Raw genomic sequence first — 21,176 nt, forward strand, 5'->3', positions numbered from 1 at the left:
TGAATTGAGTTCTCTTTCGTGTCTTCTTGCGCTTTAAAGGACAAATTCACACTAAGTATCCTAGTAAACATAGTCGGTTATGTCTTAATTGAATGTAAATAGTTTTCTAGGAAGAAAATGCATGCGTACAGTATATTGGATCCGTGCAGGTCTTAAAGTGACAGCAGCCTAATAATCCTGCTGCTGTCTGTGTCTTTAATGTTAATCAAACAACAAAAGATAAAGAGAATATCACTAACAGCTCTTGACTGAATAACTTTTTTTAAACTTAATAAGGATTAATCTATATTTAATTTATACAGAGAAAACTATGCAGTTATTTTACAAATGATTAGCCTAATTTATTACATTTCTGTACCTGAAAACTACAGTTAGACCTAACCGAAAAACGTACCTGAAAAGCACAGTTTATTTCATTTGTATCTTTGCTCTGTTGCATTTGTTTGTGCTATTACTGACTGTTTATTTGTCTTTAATAATGTTTTAAATTTATATTAGTTGGGCTTAGCAATGGTTTCGAAATTGGAATAGAGAATTGTGAAATTTTCACAGGTAGGCTAAAACTTCGGTGTCATTACTACCTGTTTTTGCATGGATGGTAAAAAAAATATCCCATAATTAATGCAGTTCAATATGAGACCACATATTGCATAAATAACTGATGATTCCTCAACAACTGATGATTGCCTGATTTTCTGAGCGACCTAGCATGACCCTACTCACATTAATAATTACAACAAAAACAGTTTGTTTTCATGATAAGACAAGAATAACTATTTCTTCACAATCAAAAAGAGTAAGGAAATGAAAAGCTTACCTATTTGATTGACAGGCATATCTGAAAACGAGGGCTTTGGTCCTCAATGAAGCTCGCTGAATTATATAATTAAATGACATGTTCTGCTTATATAAAGTCTTTATATGGTCATTTAGTTTATATATAACCAATCTCACTTTTATTTTGATCAAGTAAACATTGTGATATGAACCTTACTTTAGTTTAGTTTCCCTTCCAGAAGACGGCGCCGTGGTTCAGCCACATCAATGCCAAACACAGAAGAAGCGAAGAAGAGCGACTCCGGAAATTAGTAACCATCAGAAAAGACTTCGGGATAGAAAACCAAATCGTTTTATGTAAAAATGGCTTTTGTGTCCAATAGTGATGATTTATTTGACTCCATTATCATGGCCGATAACAGGTAAAATCAACTAGTTGTTTACATGCGTCACGTGAGGGTGTTTTCGTTTCTCTCAGTAGTTCAGTGTGTCAGTGGGTCTAGTTCAGTGACTGTAACTGTAAATGTTTTTGTATTTAGCCTCATAAATTCTCTCTTATTTTAGGTTTCGTGTTGAAGGTTATCAGGAAGGGTTTGAGGAGGGAACTCGACAGGGAACCTTCGAGGGTCGAAACCACGGGCGGCTACACGGAGCCAAACTCAGTGCTGAGGTGAAATAGACTAATACACACACATTATGCCATATTCAGTGGCTTTATTAATTAAATAAATATCATCTATCTTGTTCCTTTAGAAGGACTCTAGCAATACATGTCTTTACATGTTTCACATCTTTTCAGTATTCATATTGACCGACTCTTCTGGAAAAGCAGTGCCAGGTTTTTCCTATTGTGTTAGATTGTTATCACAATGACTTTTGAACAGCAGTTGACATGAGTGACAGCAGTGTGACGTACAGTAATTAATCTAAAATGACCTTAAACTTCATTTTTATAATTGTTAATATTATACATTTTAATTCCCTTTGTCTCATTCCTTTATTAATATTATTCATGATGGAATTTATTGAGAAACAACATCAAGCTTATCTACACTACCAGTCAAAAGTTTGGACTAAATAAGGTTTTTTTTAATTTATTTTTTTTATTTTAAATGTTTTTGGAAGAAGTCTCTTATGCTCACCAAGGCTGCGTTTATTTGATTAAAAAATATATATATATATATACAGTAAAATACAGAAATATTGCAAAATATTATTACAGATTAAAATACCTGATTTCTGTTTGAATGTATTTTAAAATATAATTTATTCCTGTGATTCAAAGCTGAATTTTCAGCATCATTACTCCAGTCTTCAGTGTCACATGATCCTTCAGAAATCATTCTAATATGCTGATTTACTGCTTAAGAAACACTTATGATTATTATCAATTTTGAAAACTGTTTTTGCTGCATAATATTTTTGACCATGATAGACTAAAATTCAAAAGTTTGGTGTAAGTATGATTTTAAATAAATTAAATAACTTTTATTCAGCAAAGATGCATTAAATTGATCAAAAGTGTCAGTAGAGCAATTTATAATGTTACAAACGATTCTGTTTCAAATATGCTGTTCTTTTAAACTGTTTATTCATCAAAGAATCCTGAAAAAAAAATTATGTTTCCACAAAAATATTAAGCAACAAGAACTGTTTTCAATATATAACTGATCATTATAAAGGAACTATTATTAATAATAAAGCATTAATAATAATTGAGCACCAAATCAGAATATTAGAATGATTTCTGAAGGATCATGTGACACTGAAGACTGGAGTAATGTTGCTGAAAATTCAGGAATAAATTACATTTTAAAATATATTAAAATAGAAAAAAAGTTATTTTAAATTATAATAATATTTCCCAATATTACTGTATGGAATAATCAAATAAATGCAGCCTTGGTGAGCATAAGAAACTTCTTTTAAAACACATTTAAAAAATCTTAATTATTGAATTAGTGTATATTGAATTAAAATCGAATGAATGCAGTTTTATATATAACTTTAACCAACTTTTGTTTCAGTGAAAAGGTAAATGCCTGTTACACTTTTATTTTTCCAGGTGTCTTTTTATTATGGATTTGCTCTTGCATGGAAATGTCTTCTTCAAAACAACAGTGATGTTAAAGCAAGGTATGTTCTGCAGCATTTAACAAACAAATTGAAACAAACAATCCATCTCCCTGCTAACTTTCAGAGTTTCTCCTAGAAAAAGGCTGAAAGCTATGGAGTCTTTGATAGCAGTGATCCAGAACTTCCCATACGAAGACCCTCAGTATGAGAAACTTCAGGAGGATATGGAAAGAGTGCGTGCCAAATTTAGACAGGTGCTCTCTTTAACCATATCACATTTTCTTTTTGTTTTTCATATTAATAATTTTTTTTTTTTCATCTATCTAACACATCTCACCTCTACAGGTGTGCTCTTTATTGAATGTGGCAACAGACTTTAGAGAATATTTGAGTGGATCATCAGGAATGTCTTTCTGAGACTACAGGAGCTTTCTAGCAGTCATGGCAAACTCCTATGATCACATGATGATCATCTGCAGACAGCCGCTCCTGATGACGGTTGGTGTTCACATGGAGTCAGTGTGTACAGGAGTGGACCGTCATCACTCTCACTGGATTCGTACGGCAGAATTCTGGAGCAGTTCTTAATACTGAATCCTAGACACTGAATGGAAGAGTTTGAGTGGTATTCTTAGGAGTTTGGTGGTTTTGAAGTGAGATATAAAGGGTTGCAATGGCAGTATTATGAGTCGATTTAATATACAAGACAAATCACTGTCTTTTATAAGAATATTCTTTCTTGCAAAATGATTTTTAATATTTTTAACCCTTCAGGTGTGCAGAAGAATGGCCTTATTGTGCATACAAAGGTGTATTTCTGCATTTTTAATGGACTGCTGTTCAAAGAAGAAGAGTATAAACTCCATCTTGTGGTGAAATTGGAGAATTGTTCTTGCAGTTAGGTGGCTCCGCCTGCTGGTGAACTGCAAGTACAGCAGGGTTGTCACTTGAATTAGAATGAATTAAAATCAGTAATAAAATGAATATAAGCAGCACAGACAGTTTTGCAGGAAATGCTGTACAAGTTTTGACTTGATTGAAATGCTTAATAAAATTGGCAAGTCTTTATTTCACTATAAAATTAATGATTCACATTTGTTTTATTGTATAGATATATATATTAATAATATAATTATATGTATGTACATATATATATAAATATATACATATATAATAAGAATCATAATAAATATATATATATATATATATATATATATATATATATATATATATATATATATATATATTCATAATATATAGTCAGTACCGGTGAAAAGTTTGGAAACATTATTTTTTTTTAATGTTTTTGAAAGAAGTCTCTTATGCTCATCAAGCCTGCATTTTTTAAAATAAAAAATACAGACAAAAACAGTAATGTGAAATATTATTACAATTTATAATAATGGTTTTCTATTTTCAATATACTTTAAAATATAATTTATTTCTGTGATGCAAAGCTGAATTTTCAGCATCATTACTCCAGTCTTCAGTGTCACATGGTCCTTCAGAAATCATTCTAATATGCTGATTTATTATCAATGTTGGAAATAGTTGTGCTGTAATATTTCTTTATAACCTGTGATACTTTTTTCAGGATTCTTTGGTGAATAAAAAGTTAAATAAGAACAGCACTTATTTAAAATAGAAATCTTTTGCAACAATATACACTACCATTCAAAAGTTTGGGGTCAGTAATTGTCTTTCTTTTTTTTTCTTCTTTTTTTTTTGAAAGAAACTAATACTTTTATTTCACCAAGGATGTGTGAAATTGATCAAAAGTGATAGTAAAGATTTATATTATTAAGCAGCACAACTGTTATCACTATGTGCTTAATATAAACATTTAGCACATATATAAATATTAAGCAGCAGAACTGTTTCCAACACTGATAATAAGTCAGCAAAAAAGTACATTGTATATCTTTTATTTCGAATATATACAAATGTCATTTACATATTTTTGTCAAGAGATTTTAAGCAGCTTTTTTGAAGAGTGCGTACGAGCTCTGTGATTGAATCTGGAAATAAAGCAAAATAACAGAAAAATGAGAATTAGTCCTCAGATGCCATGTCCGTAATTTATAGCAAAAAATGTAGCATTAATTCGATCTCAAACGGATTCATTTAGAGAAGTTATTACTCCACCACCTGCGTGACATCATTCACCAACGTGGCTGAACGACAGGTTTGCGACAATACGGTTTCGGGAAACAGTCATGACTAGCTAGTTATTTTGTTCAACGATGCATCGTGCTATGGTAGTGAGGCAGCGAGTTACGCTGTTGTACGGGAAACGCACCCCTGGTCAGCAGCGTCTTCTGACAGATAGTTTCCCTCCCCTCTCCTGGGCCCAGAATGGGGACAGTTGCTGTGGCCGCAACAACAATGCTGTAGTGGGGCCCGTGCGAGAGGCCAGGGGGCTGCGCGACGCGCTCTGGTTTTGTTCCGCTCCCCGCACACTTGAAGTCTGAGGTGCAGATCAGAATTCAGGCAGACAAGAGCTGGCAGCATATTAGAGGGTGTTTCTGGAGATGGCAGCTGGTCTTCGCCGTGGGCAGCAGCAGGTAAACACTAGGCCCGTTGGCGGCACCTTCTGAGCCCTGACAGATAAAACCCTGCTCTTCCCTGAAGACCTCCAGTCAGCCGCTGCGGGCCCTGCTGCTACATACAAGGTTTGAGGCATTAACTGGAAGCCAGAACTACACATATTATAAAATGACCCTTAGAAGTACTGGACACTGAATATCGTGACATTTATTTTCTGATGACGAGGGCGGGGCAACCTGTCACTCACATGAGATCGACCAATACCAAACCCCAATCAATTCCCCATGAACAAAATCAAGTCCCGCCCCACATTTATTCTTGTTCGAGAAGCCGTTTCACTATATGTCACAATAGGGAAGAAAAGTGTCGCAACTTCCGATTAAAACGAATTCAAAAAGTGTGATTTTAGTGGATGTATGTACAGTATAAAGTCAGTTGTCCTCAAGTTCACTCATAGTTCATCACACTAACTATGAATGTGTTACACTAATGTTGTGTCACGCTATCTATTGTTTTATCATCCACATCTTTATCATCCTTCTTGAGAAATGTTTTGCTCGAAAGTGTGCTTGTTCTGTCCTTCTTTTCTTGGTTTGATATTTTGGTATCCAATATAATGATTTAATGTTTCTAATATACTTTTACGTGTGATTCAAGTTTCTAAAAACTTTTGGAGCCACTATCCACCTTATTTTGCCATGCGGAAGTAAGCTATTTTAGACTTAAATAACTAAAAATAACATTAAATGGTAAGTGCAGTAAACGGTAAAACTATTTTTTGAAAATACACTGATGACAGTGCATTAAAATAATATGATAAATACCAGTTTGCAGTATCAAGCAGCATAACAAGCTATTTTGTACTGCTAAAAACAACTGGAGGCTGACCACACCGGAAGCATCACACATTTACTTTACAAATGGCCGCACCTGCTCTTACATTAAAAATATTATGTTTAAGAAATTGTCATCCACAAATGAAAATTTTGTCATTGTTTACTCATCCTCTGTCTTTCCAAACTTGCATGAACGAAGATATTTTGGTGTTGAAATGGCATGGATGCCACTGACTTTCTTTGTATGTAGGTAATATTTTTTTCTTCTGCAGAAGAAAGAGAGTCACACAGGTTTGGAATGACATGAGGGTGAATAAATGATGACAGGATGTTCATTTTTAGGGGCAACTCTCCTTTTAACCTTTTGTTTATTCTACACAAATATTATTAGAGTTTATGAGAGTCAGGTGTGTCTCTATCATTTGTATGATACATGATGTTTCTCAGATATTGTGTGTGTGAGCGAGGGAGGGAGAGACTAATTCCAAATGCAGAACAGAAGAACATGAACTTGGGGGGTGTAAGACAGAGGGCTGAGTCTGTGAAAGAGAGTTAGAGGAGCAATGTTTCTTTGGTTTCCTTTCAGTTGTGGAACAGAGTGGATGGGGCCAGCGAAAGGGAGGGAGGCCGAGAAAATGAAGCAGGACGCTGGAAGGTTTCAGAAAATGTTCAGGAATTTCAGGAGCAGGTGGCGAGTGGTGACATGAAAGGAGGACGTGACAAATGCAACCGACGGGCACTTGAAAAAAAGGCCCCAAGTTGAATGGTGGCATAGTATCTCCCTTTTTTGCCTTGGTGCCTCATACCCCCCACTCTTTCCCTCACACACACACACACACACAAGCTCCAATCTCAGCATTGAGCTGCTCGCTTCCTCGCATGGTTCATGATGTGGATGATAAATGCGCAATTCCTATTCACATCACAGACAAGAAAGGTTCAGCCACTTCACTCAGATGAAGGGGTGGGGGGGCAGCATGTGGCCAGGAGGGAGGCTGGTTGAGTTTTGGCTACTGGTCATATACTGTATACGCTAATATAACATTTCAGTTCTGATGTAATGATCTCACTGAGCACTGACGCCATGAAACTTTATCATCATTTAACACTGATCGGAGTCGCTGTAGACCTGAATATGATCGTTTGTGTCTTAAAAGTGAATTGCGTCTTGAAAATGAAAGTTTTTTAAAAATATCTTTGACTCAAATGTGAATAAAATGAGAGATTAGCCATTTTTTTGGTAAAAGTAGTAGAAATTCATTATATCTGTCTGTTTTACATGGAAATATCTATCATTAAATGATCTCCAGAATAAAACGAATAGCAAAACAAGGTTCCATGGATGTTAATAATAATAATAATAATAATAATAATAATATGTTTAATTTATATAGCACCTTTCCAAAGCTCAAGGACAATTCACAATAACAGTAAGGAACAAACAATCATTTCACACATAATCACTTAAAGGATTAGTTCACTTTCAAATGAAAATTAGCCCAAGCTTTACTCACCCTCAAGCCATCCTAGGTGTATATGGCTTTCTTCTTTCTGATGAACACATTCTGAGATATTTTAATATCCTGTCGCATCCAAACTTTATAATGGCAGTGAACAGGGGTCACGAGTATGATGAAAGTGCTTCCATCCACATCCATCCATCATAACCGTACTCCACACGGCTTCGGGGGGTTAATAAAGTCCTTCTTAAGTCGATGCGTTTGTGTAAAAAAATATGCATATATTTAACAAGTTAAAATTTATTAACCCCTGGAGCCATGTGGAGTACGTTTATGATGGATGGAAGCACTTTCTTCAGCTTCATACTCGTGACCCCTGTTCACTGCCATTATAAAGCTTGGATGTGTCAGGATATTTATTAAAATATCTCCGATTGTGTTCATCAGAAAGAAGAAAGTCATATACACCTAGGATGGCTTGAGGGTGAATAAAGCTTGGGCTAATTTTCATTTGAAAGTGAACTAATCCTTTAAATGGATAGTGGACATTTGCCCAGTCCAAGACATGAGCGATTGCAGTTGCATATCACAATACTAGTCCAAACAGTCGAAAACAAAAGCCATAACATTGTATTACAGACAGCATAGAAATGTGAACAGTTGTAGTATGTCAGCTGCAGATGCCTAATGGTACTCAAGGAAGCATTATGACTGGTATACAGAGTTTTGGAAAAAGTTTAGGAAGAAACACATTATGACTGGCAATATTGGTTAAACAAATATGTTTTGAGTTTAGACTTCAATTCATGCAGTGTGGTTAATGTCATAAGGGCCAGGGGTAAAGAGCTCCATAGCTTAGGAGCTAAAACGGAAAAAGACCTGCCACCCATAAGAAGTTCACAGCCAGAAGATCGGAGACGTCAAGTGGGAATATAAGGAGAAAGTAATTCAGAGAGAGAGAAGGAGCAAGACCATTGAGTGACTTAAAGGTAAGCAAAATAATTTTGTAAGTAATACAAGAAGACAGGTAACCAGTGAGGTTAAATATAATAGGAGTGAAATGAGCAGACCGTTGTGTGTAAGTTAACATTCTTGCGGCAGAGTTTTGAATATATTGCAAACGGGAGATAGAGTGTGCTGGTAGTCTAGAAAATCGAGGCGAGATGTGATAAATGCATGATTCAGCATCTTTTGTGCTGACATAGAGATGGATTTTGGCAATACGACGGAGTTGAAAGAATGCAGCTTTACAGAGTTGATTAATATAAGCATCTAAGGTCGGTGAAGAGTCAAGAATGATGCCCAAGTTTTTGACGGTGGCAGATGGTGTAATTGATGTAGCTTCAAGGTCAAGTCTGGGAGCATTAGTTATGTTTTTTGTTAGAGTTGGGGGACCGATAATTAAGATATCTGTTTTAGTCACATTCAAAATGAGAAAACTGGAGATTAGCCAGGTCTCACTGATACATTACGATAGTGATGCAGTCTGGTGAATAGAGTCCGGTTGGCAAGCAGTATCTGAATATAGTCAGCATAACAGTGGTATTGAAAACCATGGCGGCGAATAATTTCTCAGAGAGGCAAATGTAAATAATAAATATTAATGGGCCGAGAACTGAGCCCTGTGGAACACCCATGTTTGAGTAAGACAGTGGGAGATTTTTAATTGTGCATGGTGATGTAGTATTGTCTGTCTGTCTGTCGGGAAAACCAGGATAACAGCTCCTGAGATACCTCCTGAGACATGTTAAAGGGTTAGTTCATCTAAAAATGAAAATTCTGTCATCATTTACTCACCTTCATGTCGTTCCAAACCCTTAAGACTTTTGTTCATCTTCGGAACACAGATGAAGATATTTTAAAGAAATCTGAGCGATTTCTGTCCCTCCATTGACAGCTACACAACTACCACTTTGGTGCTTCATAAAGCGATCATAAAACTAATCCATATGAATTGAGTGGTTTAGTCCAAATTTTCTGAAGAGACACAATCACTGTATATGATGAACAGATTTAATTTAGGCTTTTATTCTCATATAAACATTCATCAACTCACACATCAGTTATGGTAAACGGAAGCTCAAGCATGTTTGCTTGAAGTGCGAGAACCAATGAGGTTCATTCTCGTGTTACGCATCACATTTGAGCTTCAGCAAGAGGTTTGTTCTCGTGCATCAGAGGTTCGGTGAGCTTCTGTTTATGTTCACTGATGAATGTTTATATGCGAATGTTCATAATATAAAGTGATTGTGTCTCTTCAGAAAATTTCGACTAAATTGCTCAATTCATATGGATTCGTTTTATGATCGCTTTATGAACTTTTTGAAGCGTCAAAGTGTCATTCAGTGGAGGGACAGAAATCGATCAAATTTCATTAAAAATATCTTCATTTGCGTTCTGAACATGAGCAAAAGACTTATGGGTTTGGAATGACATGAAGGTGAGTAAATGATGACAGAATTTTAATTTTTGGGTGAACTATTCCTTTAAAGGTTCTTAATGGTACCATCAATGCCAATAAAGAAGAGGAGGAAACTCCATCTCCATCCCCCATTCAACACCTGTATGACTTACTTTCTTCTGTGGAACATAAAAGAAGATATTGTTTGAGAATTATCTCAGTGTTTTCTTGTCCATGCAATGGAAAACAGGTTGGTTACCAACATTCTTCAAAATATCTTCCTTTGTGTTCTGCAGAAGAAAGATAGCCATACAGGTTTGTAATTATATGAGAGTGAGTAAATGATGACAGAATTTTCCTTTTTGGATGAACTATCCCTTCACTTTATGTATGAATGTCAATGTATTATAACCATGACATGTATAAAGCATGACCCATTCTTTAATGCTCTCTAATATGCATGTTATCACAAAAATGTTACTTGTACATTGTTCATGGAATTTGTTTTCTGGAATCTTTTAGTTGGACTTTCGTCTAACATTTTTAAATGTTACAACTTGTTTCAGAATGTTCAGAGAACATTCAAAAGTAACTCCCACAAAGTAATTCCCACAATGTTAGCAAAATGGAATGTTTCAAATAACCAAGAAAATACCTATTTAAATGTAAAAAAAATGGATGTTTTGAACATTCAGAAATGTTTTCATAACAAAACATTCTTAGAACATATTTTTGTTAGCTGGGTACCACCATGAAAAAGTTGGCAGGGAGACCATACCCACAATATGCTCTTTTCACATGTGAACAGAGTTTAGTTTTTGCATGCAGCCACAATGTCAGATCTTGGAAAGGCAAACCCTCAAAAGGTAGCACTTGAGCCTTTGAAACAGTGTGTATGAGGGGAGCAATGTTGCTCCTTCCTCTGAAACCACAGACACTGAGATGCCAAAAGCCAAAGACACAGTATTATCTCAGACTTCAGTCAGTAGCAAAGGTGCGTGAAATAGTCCGAGTTCTTTCTTTCTTGCAGTCTCCTCACTGATGTCTGCAGTGTGTTTCAAAACACAACATCAAAGACCGTCTGTCGGGGATGACAGATAATACTTTGACAATAAAAGAAGGGTATCTATCACCTGCTTGATACATGAGAGAACAGCGTTTATTTACTCAACAGACCAATCCTTTCTCACCTTAGCAAGGTTCAACATTCACTTCCTCTAAAATGTTGTTAATTTCTGAATCTGTATTAGCTGTACACATCAAACATATCTTCAATTTCCTGGTTAATTAATATTTAGTGAATCTAAAAGTTTTGAAGCAAAAACATAAACGGCCTGTTTCCAGCTGCTCATCTTTGAAGGCACGCGACTCAAAGACGGCCTGGCAAGCTTTTTTCTTACTAAACAATTGCGCATATTTTTTTTTAATATCTTTTTTCATATCTAACATTTAATTTTATAGTTTACATGTGCCATACAATAAGGGTGAATTCAGAGAAATTGGACTACTTTCCCAGCTAACGAAAATGTTCTAAGAACGTTTTTCTAATGTTGCTATTAAAGGATTAGTTCACTTCAGAATTCAGATTTCCTGATAATTTACTCACCCCCATGTCATCCAAGATGTTCATGCCTTTCTTTCTTCAGTCGAAAAGAAATTAAGGTTTTTGAGGAAAACATTCCAGGATGTTTCTCCATATAGTGGACTTCAACAGGGAACAATGGGTTGAAGGTCCAAATGTCAGTTTCAGTGCCGCTTCAAAGGGCTCTACATGATCCCAGACGAGGAATAAGGGTCTTGTCTAGTGAAACAATTGGTCATTTTCTAAAAAAAAATAAAAATGATATACTTTTTAACCACAAATGCTCATCTTGCACTAGCTCTGCGAGGCTCCATGCATTACGTGATCTTGTTGGAAAGGTCATGCGGAAGTACCGATCCAGTGTCTACAAAGCGAACGTGCAAAGACTAAGTCAAACGGCCTTTACAAAAAAAGGTAAAACAACAATGTTGGATGCTTTTGAAGTTGGAGGAGAACATGAGATGGAGTTTTTCACCCTACCCTACCGCGGTACTTCCACCTACGTCACGCGTGACCTTTCCAACGTGATTACGTAATGTGTGGCGCATCACAGAGCTAATGCAAGACAAGCATTTGTGGTTAAAAAGTATATAAATTTTATTTTTTTTAGAAAAAGACCGAAGGTTTCGCTAGATAAGACCCTTATTCCTCGTCTGGGATCATGTAGAGCCCTTTGAAGCTGCACTGAAACTGACATTTGGACCTTCCATCCGTTGATTCCCGTTGAAGTCCACTATTTGAAGAAAAATCCTGGAATGTTTTCCTTAAAACCATAATTTATTTTCGACTGAAGAAAGAAAGACATGAACATCTTGGATGACGTGGGGGGTGAATAATTACCAGGAAATTTGAATTCTGAAGTGAACTAATCCTTTAAATGATGAAAACGTTATTTCAAAAACATTCAAAACATCCAGTTTTTTTAAATGTTTTAAAAACGTTTATTCTTGGTTATGTTAATATTAAGGGGACATTTCATTTTGCAAACATTACAGGAATGTTACTTTTGAATGTTCCCTAAACATTCTGAAACAAGCAGTAACATTTAAAAAACAAACAAACAGATGAACTAAAATGTTTCTACTGCATGAACGATGTATAAATAATGTTTTTGTGCAAATGTTTTGAGAACATTTTTAAGGACCGGATAACTTTGAATGAACATTTGTTCATAACTTTGGGAGAACCTTGCCAGAACGTTAACTAAAGTTCCCTTCTGGGTTAGCATTTCTTTTCTTTTCTTTATTTTTCATGCTTATTAGACCAAAAGTTTTTTCCACATTTTTGATTCATTTTTTATGAATATCAAAATCATTAGTCTAATAAAACAATAAAATATCATGACCTAAAGGGATAAACAATGAAAGTATTTCATTGTATAGACACAAAAACACTCAGATATTTTCCCAAAATTTTTAGAGGTTCGAAATGTACGTGTGAGTTTTCATTTTTGGGTGAAGCTTGAACGTTTTGTAAGCTGTGCTAGCACAATAAAAACACAAATCACTCAAGACAAGTGGTTTTTGAAGCTCAAGTTTTATTCTAGTTAACCTCATGTCTAAGATGGGTCAGCAAGATTGTGCATTTCAGACCAGTGACCGGTTTGTGAACAATAACAAGAAACAAAAACAAAAATCAAACATTGTATTTCAGGATCAACACATTTTGATCCTTGGGAATGAATACCATATTGAACTAAAAGACTCTACAGGTTTGAGACACAAGGGGGATGGGAGGATGCAGTCAATCACTTCTCAATTCCCCCTAAACACATTCAAGAGAAAAGCTCGGGACCTCCATGGTCTCCTTTCCTCGATTGCATGACAGTCTCTTGGTGTGTGTTTGTAAATCGCACCGATATACATGCTAGTTTTCATCATTCAGTTGAATTTCCACCTTGAGGTAAAAAAAAGTTTCCTGATACTACAGAGGATAATATATCTGTGTCCCCTGGGTCCTGGATCACCTCTCCCATCATTCCTAGCTTATCGCCGCATCTCTTTCAGCAAATCATTTCTAGACTCAATACAAACATATAGCAGCACCATGTCAAAGGCTGAAGGGAATGAAACTAACCAAGCAACAAACGAGTGAAGAATCCCATGAGTACTGAATATGTGGATCTTTACAAGGACACCAATTTGATGCAAAAAAGATGAAGGGAAACATCACTGCTGATTGTAGCTGCGTCACATTTATTAAGACAACGTCTTGACGGGGACATACCAAGTCTCCTGTATTCAGAACAAGTCAGGCAGCCACTTATACATGAACATCTGCACTGTGTTAAGTTACTACAAGACAAAACTATGGCTTTGTAAGTACACATGGCAGTCACAAACGGTGTCATTTTTCAAATAAAAGCTTCATAAACTCATCAAGATGGACTTAAGTCTCCTTTAATGAAACAGCTAAAAAAACTCCAAAGAGTTTATGGCACCAATTCCATTCAATGTGCTTTCTACTCGCTCGCATCAGGACCCAGTAGGATGATGATTAACATGATCATTTACATTTTACAACAGGACTAACAGGCAAAACAATAAAATAAAATAAAATAACAATAGCACTAAAGAAAAAAAAATCCCAGACTAAATCAATGCTAAATCAAGACTGTAGTTTGAGGTATTGTGGGTATAACAGGAACATTTGACTATTTTTTTCATCTGTTTTTTTGTTGTTTTTTTGTCTTTTTTTGTTTGTTTGTTTCTTTGTTTTGGGAATAGCATAGCGTAGAAATCACATTAACAAAAATTGATCACATTTAAAAAAAAAAAAAAAAAAAAAACACTACCAAAAAGTTGTCAATAATATCATAATTTTCTATGAGAAAATTAAAACCTATTAAATGGCATTGTATTGACATTTTATATAAACAAAACCAAAAATAGCAGCAAAACAAGACAAGAGAAAGAAGCATGTCTTTTTCTTTTTTTGTTGTTTTCCATTTGAAAGTTTCATACTTGCTGGAAATCCCTCCATAGCAGCTAAATATGAGGAGTGTCTTCTCCCAGTTCTCCTCTTTTTAATTCCTTTCTGAAAGTTCTGCTTTTACTCTTTGATGTCCAGCCATCACCCTTTTTTGCCTCCCTCTGCCGTCTCTAACATCTCTCCTCCTCATCTTCCTCCCCTTCCAGAGATCCACAAGACAACTGACATCTCTGGGTTTGTGCAAAATCTACTTGAAGCCACAACTTTTGTCTGAACAATCACTAGACCAGAGTACATAAACTCGGAAGAAAAAAAAAAAAAACTTTAACTATGGTGTCACGAGTTAGCAACTAGCGGGTCATTATACATACTTCGAACTTAGGTACACTTGGGCATCCGTGCATACTGGCCTTAGGAGGGGAACTGAAAAAAATAAATAGTTCTTAATCTTTGATTTAACATCGTAGTGTTTCTATCGTTCTGTGAGTATTCATCCGTTCTGGCATCAAGGTAGCTGTTAAACGCACTTCAGTTGAAGCCTTCAACGAGCAAATATCTTCTCAGAGTCCCCGTCTTCTCCTTTCTCTAACAGACCACTAACACCATAGATAAAGAGACCTGCTCCGTCAACCCTTGCTCCATTCCATGTTTTCCCCCCATTGTTTTAACAACTGTGGATTTCTTTCTTTCTTTTTTTTTCTAAAAGTCAGCCTTAAACGACGGACTGAAAGTGCTTTTTTTCTTTTTTCAATGGAATGGTTTTAGATAATACATGAATCTAAACAAAAAGCAGACTGTGGACTGCACTGCAAGCTTTAGCCGGGGAGCAGGTACAACATAAGCTTATTGAGTCATGGCAGTGATGACGTTATACATTTAATGGCAGTGAAGTCAATCAAGGCAGTGATTCGAAGAAATGGTTCCAAGTTAGAACCTCAGCCCCTGGCAATCCACAGCCTTCTAGATCATAACAAAATACATGCGTAAAAAATATACTACGGTTACACAAACCATTTTGGAAGAGAAGAGAATCTTGTTAGGGAATCTGTCTAGGAATTATAATAAAGTGACTAAACGCATAGCAAGCGGGGATATATTTACACGGCTAGACTGCGGAAAAGGCAGGGAGCACTCGTAGCAAGTGTAACAAGGTACTATCTATGAAATCGAACATACAAACAACGTCTCTTCTCTTTCAAAAATAGTTTTTGACACGCTTGAAATTAAAACACCCAAGGTTGTCTTTTTAGCGACAAGTCGAGGCAAGTCACAACTACTGTTGTCGTTTATACAATTTTAAAATCCTAGATACCATTTTTCGCTTGTTTTTATTTTGGACTTAGGACATATAGAGGGGCGGGGCCAAAGGAGAGATTTCCCTGTCCTCCACTGGTGGTCCGGGCCAGCGATAGCCCAATCGTCAAAACCACAGGGGATGCCGCTCAGCGGTCAACAGTTAGGGCGCGCCGAGGGGCAAGTTGTCGAGGTAATGGTCGGATGGTGGGGTGCAGGTGGGAGCCCGTTTTCCCTCTTGTCCCGTGAAGCCTTTGGCCAAAGCCCATACCCAACAGAAGCAAAGATGAAGAGACTCATCGCACGCGAGATGAATAGCGATCCGTTCAGATGTTAATGTCTCTGACATCTGTGGGAGTGCAAGAGAGGTCCACGTCCTCCTCCACTCTTTTGGTCTCTGTGGAGATGTTGTGCTGCTGAGCTTGTCTGAGACTAGATTCCAGCAGGGACTCGATCTGCTCCTGACACGATCGCAGGCAGTCCTTTGGAGGAAAGCAGAGAGATTAGCAACAAAGCAACAGTGATCGGGTCTTAAGGTGAGCAACTTTTTGAGCAATGTTGCTTGGGCACTTTCCTATTGAGAATGGGCAACAAATTTCAATGAAGTATCCAGTTAGAACTTTGTTGTCCATTCTCAATAGGAAAGGGCTAAAGCAACATTGCCCGGCTTTACGCGGATAATAATACATAGAATGTGGCACACTTACAGGGTCACTTCTGATGACTTGGGAGAGGAAGTTGGTGAGGTTCTGGGACGAGAGGCAACTGTCGGTGCTTTTCAGGTACAACCCCTGCACCGCTGCGGCAACGCTGCCGGCCGCAATCATCGAGGGAGGGCTCGCGATGAAGTTGACATCTGGAAATAACAAACGGACCTGGTTAGTAAATTCCCAAAATAGTAACTGGTGAATGATGAGGAATATTGGAAGAGAGGCTGGGGTAGGGATTGGGCTCATAATGAAGCATAGCATGACTAAACTATAATGAGAGCAGGGTTGGTAGGGGACAGTCCGTGACATTTGGGGCCCGACGCCATTCTGCGGCAGGACTCAAAGCAAAGGACTTTGCTGTAGGTCCCGGGCCTGCTACCCCCTAGTGCGGTCCTCTCATTCCCAAAACATCCCATAAATCATGCTTCTAAGCACACATTGATACTAAAAGTGCATGAAATCTTGGGGTTTTCAAGAGTCCTACTTCAGAAAACACACACCCAACACCACAACTTCCTCAAAACGGCTCGTATCTTGAACGTGCCCTCACACGGACAATAAGCGGAGCTTATAAATCAAAGCCTCATATTCCTGCTTTGCGCTTCGCCCACACATGGTGAATAGAGAATTACAACTGCCTTTCTCATAGGAAGTCGTCTAGCATTGCTAGCTCAGAGACGAGAGGGCAATTGTCAAGACAAATTGAGCATAAAGGCACGGGAGCCTTCACCCCGGCCCATTCATTTCATTCACCAGCGCCCACCCCCTTCCCAGTATCCGTCCAACCACACTTTCCCTGGCTGAGATCCCAGGCTACTTCCCAAAGAAATGCAGGTCATAAACATAAAAGGGGAGCGAGCTGCGGTGATACCCACCATGTAAATGGAGGGACAAAAAGAGTGGGGAATATACCGGAGTAGTTCCTTCCTGACAGGTGATAAACTGACTGCTGTAGGTTGCTCGACAATGAGGCGTAAGGGCAAGAAAGTTTATCCACAGCCTAACATCTGAGCAGACGCTCTGGACATCAAGATGTCTAGACTTGGGAAAATAACAGGTTAAAAAGCCCTTTTTACAAGAAAAATGTCAGAAAACTGTTTCCTCTTTTTGGTTCACATGCACAGTGTGTGAGCAGTGAAGCAGGCAGGGCTTCTCAGGAGCTGTATATGTGCAGTCACAGCAATCACCACAAAAGGAAACAGACTTCCTCTCTCTTGCAGAGGCTCACATTGGTTTACAATAACTGCGAGTGAGGAATTAGGACAAGCGAGATGGCTCTTTCCATTGCAATAAAGAAGTCCGTCTGATAGCAAAGCACTGGATGAAGTAAGGGGAGGATCTTCAATGCGTGTTCACAGTGTAGTACTCAAAACTTGTGCTTGGTCAGCTATTAAATTCACTTTCATATATTCACATATAAAAAATGAACAGTGAAACATACCTGTTGCACAGAGGGCCACAAATGTCTGGGCATGCTTGCGCAGTATCTGCTTGGAACTCTGATGTATAGGCAGTTTGGCGAGGAAGTGCTCAATGAAATCGTGCGGTGTCACTGAGGCTAGATCCCACTTCAGTTTATTTAGTGCCAGCAGTTCCATTTGCTGCGAGGGAGATATAAAAAGGCCCAAGTTTACATTAAGGCTCAGACGATTTTCCATGGACGATTTTACACTCTTTGACCGCTAGATGGAGATGTCGATTAATTGCACAGTCACGCAGGGCCTACAATCAATTAACGCACACATAAAAGGTGCTAAAAAGTTTGTGGCATGTGCGTTGTTGTTTATGCAAATATCTGAGGGCTGCAGTCCAAACAAATTAGCTTAAGTTTTTTAATGCAAGACTTTCACGTGCATCTCTTTGAGCAAAATTTCATTTCTTACATGCTTTAAATTGCCTTACGTACAGTGATATAAGAAAACAATATCAAGCTGTATAATTATGCAATGTGGAATAATTACCAATAATTCGCTGGGACGGACGGAGTTGTCCGTGTATATGCACAACTTCTCTGCTGTTAGTGGCACAGTCTCTTTCATTTTAGAGGCCAAAAACATACAGGTTGCTCCTAAAAGCTGCAACCTGGTCTTTTTGGTGGGCTCCACGGATAAAAATCTGTCCAGGTAGTTCATAGCCAATGGAAAAACTTCCTCTTCGCATTTCTGTTCTTCACAGACCTTTAAAGAAAAGAAAGTACATGATATAAAATAAAGATCACCTTGGCTGTTTTTTTTTTTCTTTTTCCACTAAACATGCGGTAAGAATCGAAAGAAACTAATATTTTTGGTAAACATGAATTGAATAAACGAAGTGAAAGGATTTTTTTTAGCTATGCTTTGATCTTATCGAGTTATCCCACGTGTTTAGCATCTGCTCAGTCGTGCACGTGCAATGGAAAGGGTTAAATTAGAAAAGAGACATGTGCGAATGCTAAAAAGAGTATTTAATTAGTAAGTGTATACAAATCTAAAGTGTTGCACAAAGTATAAATATTGCAATTTTGCTGCTGATGCTAGTGGTCGTTGCTTTCCGAGGCAAAAAGGTGGCGTCCAAGCTAGGCTCAGGAAACAATTTTCTAGTTCGTCATCTTTTCAAAAAATATTTAAAAATATGCGAAAATTGTTTCGCTCGACTTAAAACACATGTAAATGTTGTGCAACATATGCTTTATTAAATAAGAGCAAAATCCTTCGAATTCAATGACAAAAACGACGTGAAATGAATTGAATTCTAAACCCCCGACATACAAAGAGGAGCATGCGACATTTAAGAGAAGCGGGTGTTTCAAAAATTAATATAAATTATTCCAAAGCATTAAATCTAATGTTAAACATCTGTAAATCCAAATTATGCGATGGGTAATATAATCCGACCGTTTAAAACACGATGTTGAACTTAGAAATGTAAAAAATATAATATTTTTAGATCGTCGTGCAGGAGGCATGGCAAACTGAAACAAAACTTTTAACATACAAAATGTACGTTTTCTTGCAAAAAATAGCTTTAAATTATACCTGTGATTTAAAGGACAACTAGTAAGCGCCTTTACGCAAGTGATGTCAATAATGTTTCCATTTTAGAATTTAGAGATATAAAAAACTTAAGCAAACGACAACAAAGATGGCGTATAATAGGCTACTGGCACGAGTGAGAATGCATACGTGTACATTGGTATTAAATTGAAATAAAAACTAAATTTATTTATGTTTTCTTTAGATTTTAGGAAACGAAACAGATGAATGGGGGGAAAAAAATAAACGATTTAAATAAAAATGCGATATCGCAAAGCAAGGAAAACATCTCACGTCTAAGATTAATATTAGTTTCGTAATAAAACATTTTTTACGTTATAAAAATCAGCAATAAAGATCGGACAGAGTATTCCCGTGTGAAAGTTCTGGGATGGATAACAATGCTGATTACATTTAAACATATTTACATTTATGAAACAGTTCTTGGGGTCCAAAGAGCAAGAGCAGAATCATCATGAGGCAAACTTACAAAAAAAAAAGAGAGAGACAACTATTATCCAAAACAAACCTCGAGCATCCATGTGGCGACGATTTTCCTCATTTTAGGCACAATTTCTTTCTGAACACACTTGAAATAATTTGGTGATGGAAGATAGTTTTCCTCTGCTTTGAGCATTGTCTGTAAAACTCGGTCATTCAACAGGTTGCTATCTTGGTAAGCTCTTCTTATGGTATCCACTTCACAGCAAAACAACTGGTGTTCCATGTCTGCAGTGTTGCCCGAGGTTTAGCGGTGACAAAGGAAGAAAACTGGATCTCGTTTCGGACACTGGTCCCGTGGATGCTTTACTGCCTCTGCTGAACCCTCTAAAAGTCTCGCTGCAGCTCCGCTTGACAAAACTCCCCTATGACGTGACTGTTGTTAAGGGAAGATCAAAGCAGCAGCGAGCCTGTGAGAGAGCGCGAGAGGCTGTCTGCTCAGGGCGTAGGATCACTCTTAAAGAACTGTCTTCTCGAGTTTGGGCTCCTTCCTTTAGCAGTATGGAAATAGGAGGTCCTATGCCGGGTGACGAGTGACCAAGGAGAATCGGCGGGGGGTAGGCTGGGGTGGGGGTGTAGGGGGCAGGCTGCTAGTGTTGTGGGTATCGGGGGTGGAAGACGGGGTAAAAGGGTCCGAAGATGTGCATTGCTTACGCGTTGGTAGGGGGCGGTATAATAGCCCAAATCAAGGTGCCCACTGTCGCGTTAAGAAACTCAGCTGCCCTCTTTCACAGTGTAGCGCACAGGAAAAGTTTATTCATCTCATATTCAAAGTCTAGCCCGTGTTTACAATCGTTTTATGCCCTGACACCTTTTTAGATGGTTTAAAAAGGGGCACAATAACTTTATGAAGTTTCGCAAGTTGCATAAACTCGTATACATGAGACAAATGTGTGGTCTGGGGTGGAAAAAACCTAACTCTTTTGGGTTATACCCAAAAAGAAGGAAGCACAAATTAGCCTAAACCAATGAACGAGAACAGCAGTTGCCAGGCAGAACTGCGGCCCCAGCTTTCATCTGAAACTAGATAAAATATAGGCTGTTCGTAAAA

At 37.5% G+C, this 21,176-nt stretch overlaps 2 protein-coding genes across 2 annotated transcripts; one reads left to right on the plus strand and one right to left on the minus strand.

Annotated features, from left to right (window-relative positions):
* The first annotated feature begins 1,022 nt into the window (after nucleotides 1-1,022).
* lto1 (LTO1 maturation factor of ABCE1) lies at nucleotides 1,023-3,934 on the plus strand. Its single transcript, XM_051901415.1, has 5 exons — nucleotides 1,023-1,199; nucleotides 1,342-1,447; nucleotides 2,843-2,913; nucleotides 2,990-3,107; nucleotides 3,199-3,934. The coding sequence occupies exons 1-5, from the start codon at nucleotides 1,141-1,143 to the stop codon at nucleotides 3,268-3,270; spliced, it is 426 nt and encodes a 141-aa protein (XP_051757375.1). The 5' UTR covers nucleotides 1,023-1,140; the 3' UTR covers nucleotides 3,271-3,934.
* A 9,262-nt stretch (nucleotides 3,935-13,196) lies between these two features.
* ccnd1 (cyclin D1) lies at nucleotides 13,197-20,624 on the minus strand. The gene is made up of 5 exons (XM_051900344.1): nucleotides 20,154-20,624; nucleotides 18,575-18,790; nucleotides 18,055-18,214; nucleotides 16,611-16,759; nucleotides 13,197-16,385 (listed from the first exon to the last, which is right to left on the minus strand). The coding sequence occupies exons 1-5, from the start codon at nucleotides 20,349-20,351 to the stop codon at nucleotides 16,230-16,232; spliced, it is 879 nt and encodes a 292-aa protein (XP_051756304.1). The 5' UTR covers nucleotides 20,352-20,624; the 3' UTR covers nucleotides 13,197-16,229.
* Between the last annotated feature and the right edge of the window lie 552 nt (nucleotides 20,625-21,176).

This window comes from Ctenopharyngodon idella, chromosome 7, assembly GCF_019924925.1.
Source record: "Ctenopharyngodon idella isolate HZGC_01 chromosome 7, HZGC01, whole genome shotgun sequence".
In the NCBI taxonomy this organism is placed as follows: domain Eukaryota; kingdom Metazoa; phylum Chordata; class Actinopteri; order Cypriniformes; family Xenocyprididae; genus Ctenopharyngodon; species Ctenopharyngodon idella.